The sequence below is a fragment of the Fulmarus glacialis genome, unplaced genomic scaffold, assembly GCF_000690835.1.
Source record: "Fulmarus glacialis isolate BGI_N327 unplaced genomic scaffold, ASM69083v1 scaffold21774, whole genome shotgun sequence".
NCBI lineage: Eukaryota > Metazoa > Chordata > Aves > Procellariiformes > Procellariidae > Fulmarus > Fulmarus glacialis.
In genome coordinates, this window is record NW_009208996.1 from 12,926 (window position 1) to 20,999 (window position 8,074).

An 8,074-nucleotide genomic window follows, 5' to 3' on the forward strand; every position below is an offset into this window, starting at 1 on the left:
CAGGCGTCTGACTGCTGGGAAAGCTGGTTTGTGGAGTTTCTACACTCAAAGAATAGGCAATATTTTAGCTTTCATGGAGACATGTTCATATACTGTGTGTTGAGCTTGTTTCAGTCTATGTCCACTCACAAAGAGCCAATAGAGGAGTGGCCTGTTCCTGCTGGAGTGGTAACTATTAGCTGGGGTAGTGGGCAAGCTCCTCCAAAATTTGGCTTTGTTACATCTTACAAAGTTGGGCTTATTCTTTTTGTTTCAGGTGATGACACTGGCACGACTATAAAGGGCTCAGAGGAAACAGCAGCACAGGAAGAAGAGGAGGAAGAAGAAGAGGAGGAGGAGGAAGAAAACATTCCCGGGTGTACCTTGTTCGTCAAAAACCTGAACTTTGCCACCACGGAAGACACACTGAAGGAGGTGAGCCATAAGCAAGGAGGGGGGACTGGGTTTCGCTTAGCATGGAGTGGGAGGGGGTTGAGTGTGTGGTTGAGGGCCAAACTGAGACACCTGATGGAGTAAAGCTCCCACTCCCAGCATGGGCTAGAAGAAAGGGCTCTACTCTGCTGCAGAAGGCAAGGGGCAAGCTGTTCTCCACTTTTCTTGTGCTGAGGATAAAGTGTTTAAAGGAGTTATATTGCAGCCAGCATGACCTAATGGGAGATGAGGGAGCACTGGATTGTACTGGGACTGGGAACCTCTGCTTTGGGGTTTCATGCGTCAGTTAAGACAAACGGATCTGAAACAGTTTTGATGGGGTTTAATTCCACCTTGGGACAGGTGGAGGCAGTAGGAAATCTTTTAAGACGCATTGTTTCCCGTGCTTTCTGTAATGCTTCTCCTTGGGACAAGCACTTGTGCAGCTGTGATGCTGCTTTGTGTTAAGGCAGTAAAGAAATAATGACCGTTTCACCGAGATGTGCTTTTCATCTAAGCTTCTACCAACATCGAGCTGTCTGTGCTTTACCTCAGCAGAACACTTGGGAGAGATCATAGCATTTCTAAAGCCATGTGGGATATTAATAGCGAAATAGGGGAAAACAACTGGGAGTTCCTGTCCCTGCCATGTTTTGTAGCCATGTGAAAAGCCACATTTCATGGCCCAAGAATGTTGGCGCAATGTCAGTCCATCCTGGACCTGTGCTCCTCCTCCTTGGGACTGCGGTACTAGTAGACTCCCTGGTCCAGTTGGGTCTGGGGACAAATGTAAATGTTCAGAGGAGGACTGTCCCCTCCTCTTTTTCTGCCTTCTGGCTGCGGTTTTATGAAGGAGTTGAATAGATGGCTTGTCACTGTAGGGCAGCCCCTGCTACCCTGCAGCCCCTCCTGCATGGCTTTGGAAGGAGCCATATTCAAGGGGCATCACAGGAATCGCCCACACTAAGGTCCCCACCTGGGTGTGAGGGCGTCTTGTAATCCATAGTGTTCCTCCAGAGCCATCCCAGATCTCTGTGCAGTTTCTGAGGAGTGGTGGAGGATTTCTGGGAACGCGTGTATTGATTTCTTTAAAGTCTGTGTGTGTGTGGGTGTGTATTTGTACAGAAATAATTTTATAATGCACAGCTGCACTGACTGCTTGTCAGGTGTGCGCTGGGGGGAGGTGGGCCTGCGAGCATGTGCTCCTGGCTCTGGAAGAGGGCCACATTGTCACTCGAGTTGAGTTGTAAGCCTGAGACAAAGGAAACTGAATCACGTGTCCAAATTCCTTGCAGACGTTCTCCAAAGTGGGAGCTGTGAAGAGCTGCACAATATCCAAGAAGAAAGACAAAGCAGGTACTCTAGATGTTGCCATTCAATTCCTTCCCTCGGCTGGTTGCTGAGGGGCTCAGGTGTGGCATTGGTTTAGCATTCATCTGGCTGAGCATTTGTGTTCTTGTTGGCGAAATCCTTAATATTTCTAGAAGTGTGGCTGTTGAAATGGCTGAAAGCAGCAACCAAAAATACCCTGGGGTTCAGTCTAGAAGGTTAAGCTCAATTGTGGGATTTGTGGAGACGTGGCCTTCTCTTGAGATCAGGATAGAGAAGCCAACTCCTTCAGTATCACAGAAGAGAGCGGGATGCAAGTTGAAAGGAACTGATGCCCTGCGATGATTAAACCTGTGCACAACGTTCACAGGGATCTTCAAGGATGCCTAGCTGAATACTGTGCTGAGTGGGCTTCGTTTGCCTGCCAGATTCGAACCCAACAGGCTGCGGTGACGAGTGGTTATGCCTGTTGCTTTGACTGCCCTCGCTTTCTGGGCAGTTGGACAGGGAAGAGTTTGCTTAAGGCAAGCGCTGGCTAGATGGGCTGTCGTCTTTCCGGATTTTAGCTAGGGAGTTGCACAGCTTTACAGGATTTTGCCTTAACAGGGGTCCTCTTGCATGGGGTCCTTGAAAATGCGGATCCACTGAAAGAAAAAGAAAGAAAGCGAACTCTTCAGTACTGCTCACGTGTCTGGCTGCAGGCGTGCTCATGACCAGACAACAACATTTGAGCCTAGGCTGATCTCATACCACCTACCAAAGCAATCCCCTTCTGTCACTGTGGGGTGATCTCTATAGCCTGCAACCACTGAGGTTTTGAAGGTGGAAACTGGGTGTTATGGTTTTGCTTGTGGATTTTTTCCTTTCCTCACCCACTTATTTATGGCTCTCAAAATGTTCAGTGTGTTTCTCAGAAGTGTGGCGTGACTGTGGGTGCTGCAAACCTTTGCTGTGCAGGGAGGTATAAAAGATGTCTCCTCCTTTGGCATGGAACCGGCAGCTGCCCGCCCACGTTTATAGAAGTGTTTGCTCCTTTTGTGCCTTGCAGACCTCCAAGGCACTTTGTCTCTCAAATGAAATGCGGGGCTTGCACTTGGTGATGACGGGGAATACAGCACGTGGCAGTCCAAACTGAAACAGATCTCAAATGCTCAGCTCCCAGCAGTGGTCAGTAACTGACTGCTTGTAAAGTGTTGGCCAGAACGAATTTCTGAAGGGTTGCAGGTTAGAAGTGTCCCCTCTGGGGACCAAACTGCAACCTGCATATTGCTATCCTGCAACAGAAGTCATACCTATTTCTGGGTAGTTGGCAAATTTTCCAAATGAAGGTCTCATTTCACTCATGAGGGAATAGTCCTGTGTATAAACAAATGCTTGTGTATCCATAACGGGATCGCTTACCTTGACTATGACCGGCGGTTGTTTTGTAGGACTTAGTGTTTTACTTAAGGAGGTTGTACTGAAATTATGCAGAGCAAAAAATCTGTTTTGCATGCAACATTGGTTATCTCCTCTTCGACATCAGCACCAAAACAAGCTGTTCTAGAGCAGCGTCTCGCTCAAAAAGTCAGTAAGGGGTGCTCATGAGGAGTCAGGGTCAGGGTGTGGGCAGGCTGGCTCTTTGCCTGGGGTATTAGTTACCGCAATTTTGGCAATCGGTGCTTGCTTCTGATTTGTTTTTAAATCTTCTGCTTAATATCATCACTGTTTCCTGCTAGCTTAACGAGTCCCCTTTCTCTTCTGACAGGCACCTTGCTTTCAATGGGCTTTGGATTTGTGGAGTACAAGAAGCCAGAGAGCGCCCAGAAAGCCCTGCGCCGGCTCCAGGTAAGCTTAGGCATCGTCAGTCCAGATTTCTTTCCAGAGATGGTGGGCAAAGGCTTGGATGAATCGTCAGGTTTAAAATGTAGCTGAGGATGTCAATGCTATGAGTTACACTGTGCAAATAGAGAAGCCTCTAAAATGGGCCAGGTTTGTGAGGAAAGAGGGTGTGTAAAGGGACAAGACCTCATGCAGAAGTGTGTTTCCTAGTGCTGATCCAATATGGAGGTGGCAGAAAATGTGCAATGATTGAAATTTAATTAGTTTATTCCAGAGGTGGCAGAAAATATGCAATGATTGAAATTTAATTAGTTTATTCTGCAAGGTTCCCCTTGCAGAGGTGATGGAGACCCAAGCCCCTACTCACAGTGAGAATAAATATTGCCTAGTATTTAGTGCTGCAGAGTTCAGCTCTTCATGAATCTGCCATTGCTTCAGGATCTTCTAGCCTCCTGCCTTCCCCATGGCACATGCCACAGGGTTTGGCTGCACTCCGAAGGAATAAATCATTCCCTCTGCTGCTAGAACAGTGAGTGATCCCTTTCTAGGCAGATGTGACGGAATTACTCTGTGTAATCTGTGCACGTTCAGTGACCACAATCCCTGAGTCCCACCTTCAACAGGTGGTCATTTCACATTCCACAGCCTAGGTAGTCTTGGGGTAGATGTGTGTTCTCCATCTTTTTGAAAGACAGAATCCTGGGAAAGAGAGAAAGCAGGAAAACAGGTATTTTGTGGAGGGAGTGGGCAGCAGGGCTCCGGGTTCCCAGCATAGTGCCTTTGCATGTTGTGTGCCCTGTCAGGGATGATTAGGCAAGAGGCTGCTTGTTTTCAGGGCTGAACTGTAGGCAGTCCTTTGAGGCGCAGGAACCGAGAGACAGAAGACTTTCTTGCTGTATTGGCTGCTGATGGCCAGTAAGACATCCTTGGCTCATTCCAGAACAAGTAAGACGACAGTCCTTGCCTTGAAGAGTTTGCAGTCTAGAGGTAGAGGAAACCATAGCCCAAAGCGGTGAAGTGACTCGTCTTTGCCAGTTTAGTGGCAGAGCTGAGGTTGATGGACAGCTAGATCAGGGATGTTGGCTGCTGCTTCAGTCAGTCAGGATGTCTCCAACCTCATATCAGAAGCCTTGCCTCGCATGAGCGGTGTTCAACAGAGAAAAACTTTGGCAGGGAGAAGGGGAGGAATATATGGGAAAGAGCAAGATGTGAAATGCTGTGCTTGTATTCTGGAACCTTGGAAGCTGTTGTGCCTTTGTTTTTTTTTTTTTTAATTTATTTATTTATTTCTTTTGTTTCTTTGTTTTAACTTCTAGGGCTGCTCTGTAGATGGCCATAAGCTGGAAGTGAAAATCTCAGAGAGAGCTGTCAGGTAAAGCTTATGTTTCACCTCTGTAACGTGGTTACATTTAAGCTGCAGTAATGCTGGGTAGGTTCTTCACTTCTTACCTAGCATCTCTGCATCATGAGGGATGTGATCAGTAGTGCTCTGACTGTTGAACACATCAGCCTTTGTTGTGCTTTACTCAGAGTCACTTCAGTCAGTCTTACTTGAAAACAAAAAAGAAATGATGAATAGCTGATGTGAAGGTGTTCACTCACTAAATGATACATATTTCCCCTTAAAATCCCTAAGCAGCATGCAATAGTGGGACCCCAAAAAGTGAGAACCAGGCACTTGAGTTTTCTTCCACACTCAAGGAAAAGGCTCCTCTAAAAGCTCTGCTTTGGTGACAGTTCGGTCAGCATTGCAAAATCAACTGATAGCCCAAGTTCCAGTGGGTTTAAAGAGTTCTTGAAGACAAATATTCTCTGGGTGATGAGATCTTTTACCCTAGTTCATCAGGGAGAACAGGAGCTTAAGAATAATGTTCTGCTGCCGATTCTGATCAAATCAAGACAAATACAGGTTTCTTTCTTGCTTGAAAAAAAATTTGGATTTAAATTCTTTTGTTTGGGCAGTCAGGTGCAGAGGAGATGATTACTTGTGGATGAATGTACTTGGAGTTTGAGTCCTGCTTTTTTAGGGTTTCCTTCCTAGTTTTTATTCAGTACTTCTAAGTGCAAAGTTGAAAATTAATCCGGATGTTTGAAGGTGAATGTTGGCACCTAAAAACTGTCCTTTAGACACTTTGGAAACCCCGCTGGAGGAGGTATATCTTAAATGTCAAAATTTGTTTGAAAGTCAGGTCCCTGGGAACCAGAAGCAGTCTGACAGCTCCATGTCTGCACTTGGTATTTCAATTCTTTAATAAACCATTTTCATCCATTTTGATTTTTAAAATCCCTTCAGTAGGTATTCAGCTTACAATGCGGAATGCTTTGCTTTATGAAATAAGCTGCTGTGTTTTCTATTAGCTAAATTCTTATCTTGTCCAAATGCAACACAATTCTGAAGTTAAAAAAAAAAAAATCCATTAAAAAATTTCATTTGCTATTTTCTAAACCAGTAAGAAAAAGAATCAAAATTAGCTTACATGAGGCTATTTTTTTTAATATATCAAATAGTACGTTCTCCTGACAACTGAACAGAGAAGATTTGATGTCAAAACAAAACTTAGTGGCAAATGTGAGTCCAGACTTGCTGGCTGACCTCAACTGAGGCTGCAATCAGCAAGCTGGAAACTTTGGTTTTAGATGTAGGATTTAAATCACTTAAATTCATTCCTTCTTGGTGTACTGTATGACATCTCCATTGTTGCCAGTAAGGTGCCAGCGAGGATGTCGATGTGAGCTAGCTGGCACATTTTTCTTTCAACTTTCTGTTGACTTCATAGGCCCGCTGTGAAATCATCCCGAAAGAAACAAACTGTCAAGAAGCAGACGACTTCCAAGATCTTGGTCCGAAACATCCCGTTCCAGGCCACCGTCAGGGAAATCAGGGAACTCTTCAGGTAGGAAAGCGCTTTCTGTCAGGTCTGCGGAGTGCTCTGGGCTGGAGCCGGTATGATTTTCATACGGGATCTTGCTATCGGATTGTAAATATTACTAGTTGTGTTTTCTTTGTGGTCGTAAACAAGCCTTTTACTGAATGTAAATACAAATGGCTTGGCAGGTTATACCAGTATAGAAATTCTGCTGGTGAGACAGAGATCACGTAAGCCGGGTTTTAGCTGGAGCCACTCTGGGCTGTCAGACCCGGCAGCCCATCACTGTGCAGCAGACATCCGCGGAGCTTGGAGATCTCCCCGCCTGTCGGGTAAATGACATAGCGTTGGATATTTTTCCCCTCTTGCCTGAAAGGCGTGCAGCGGCTTTCCTGATGCTGGGCACACCTGGCTGGGGAGGAGCACCGAGACCCGCTGCAGACAGCCGCTGTGAAAGGTTTTAGCTGGGGCTGGCTCCCTCCTCCATCTGTCTTGCCTACGTGATGGTGCAGCTCCTTCCCGTCGTGGAGGGAGCACTTACATCTTGCTTGCCCTTCCACGAGTGTTTCAGTGTGTGTGCCTCACGTAGTCGGTGGGGTGTTGCCCCGTGGTTGGCAGCCCTGTGTCTGTAAGGACGTGGGACTACGCTGCTCGTAATACCCTCTCCATCAAGAAATACCTTGTCAGCTGTGAGACCTGCTTGGGATAGTGCTGAGCGTTGAATAGGGATTTTAGGATCCCAGCCTGCATTCTTCTGTGCGCTGGCTGATCTGTTTTCTTTATATCCTCAGCCTTTTGTGCAGTGACTCGTTAAGCCTTGTAATGCATCCCAGAAAAGAGGTGAAACTTTGTAAAATACAACATACGGCATCTTTTCTGCTCCCAGGATGAGTGTCTTTTGCTCATTGACCCAGGCCATGGTCCCTGCTCTGCTGCTGGCTTGCAGAAGGAATTTGGGGGAATTGGTGTCCAGCTCTGCCCATCGGTTTTTCCCATCTGCAAAATACGGGTGATGGCTCGCATCTGCAGGGCACGGCGAAGTACTGTGTCAGGAGGTGGCTTTTCTGTGTGGGTCTGTCTAAGCAGAAGGCAGGCGCTTTTGTCTGGTCAGGCATTTCTTTCCAAAGGGGCCGAGTTGAGGAATCGCTTAACCCTTTGAAACCTCCCCCGACGATGCAGTGAAAACTGCCTTGCGAGGAGCCGCAGGGCAGCGATTTGTCCGTTGCGGGGGAAACTACGCATTTCCCTATGTACAGTGAATTCTACCTACTTCATTAGCGTGTGACGTTCTCCTGGCTTGACCACAGGTAAGGACAGTGGTTCCCGCGTGGCTGGTCGGCTGTTCCCTTGCAAGGTGTAAGGTGGCGAGGAAAGCTGTGTGTTGCAACACTGTTTTGGGGTGGGCTCTGGGGATTTAACTGGATGCAGACCATGACTCGGCTCTCGGACACACGTTGCTGGAAGGGTACAATGTAAAGAACCCTGTAGAAGAGCAAAAGGTTTTTCTTGCTCGTGCTGTGCAGCTTGGATGCTTTCGCTTCAACGCTGCCCTTGGAGGCCCTGCTGAAACAGGGCAAAAAACCTGGACTTCCAAGTTACTGTGCCAGGTTTTCTTAGCACGTGGAGCACTGCTAATTTAAAACCCG

At 46.9% G+C, this 8,074-nt stretch overlaps 1 protein-coding gene across 1 annotated transcript in view; it reads left to right on the forward strand.

Annotated features, from left to right (window-relative positions):
• The window catches only part of RBM19 (RNA binding motif protein 19), a gene marked incomplete at its 3' end in the record, with an annotated part of 19,123 nt that extends 12,668 nt beyond the window's left edge, over positions 1-6,455 (forward strand). Inside the window, exons 16-20 of the mRNA XM_009576705.1 lie at positions 257-414; positions 1,707-1,767; positions 3,488-3,567; positions 4,878-4,933; positions 6,339-6,455. Of these exons, the coding sequence (XP_009575000.1) occupies positions 257-414; positions 1,707-1,767; positions 3,488-3,567; positions 4,878-4,933; positions 6,339-6,455 (472 nt within the window). The remainder of the gene's footprint in view (positions 1-256; positions 415-1,706; positions 1,768-3,487; positions 3,568-4,877; positions 4,934-6,338) is intronic.
• Positions 6,456-8,074: the final 1,619 nt, after the last annotated feature.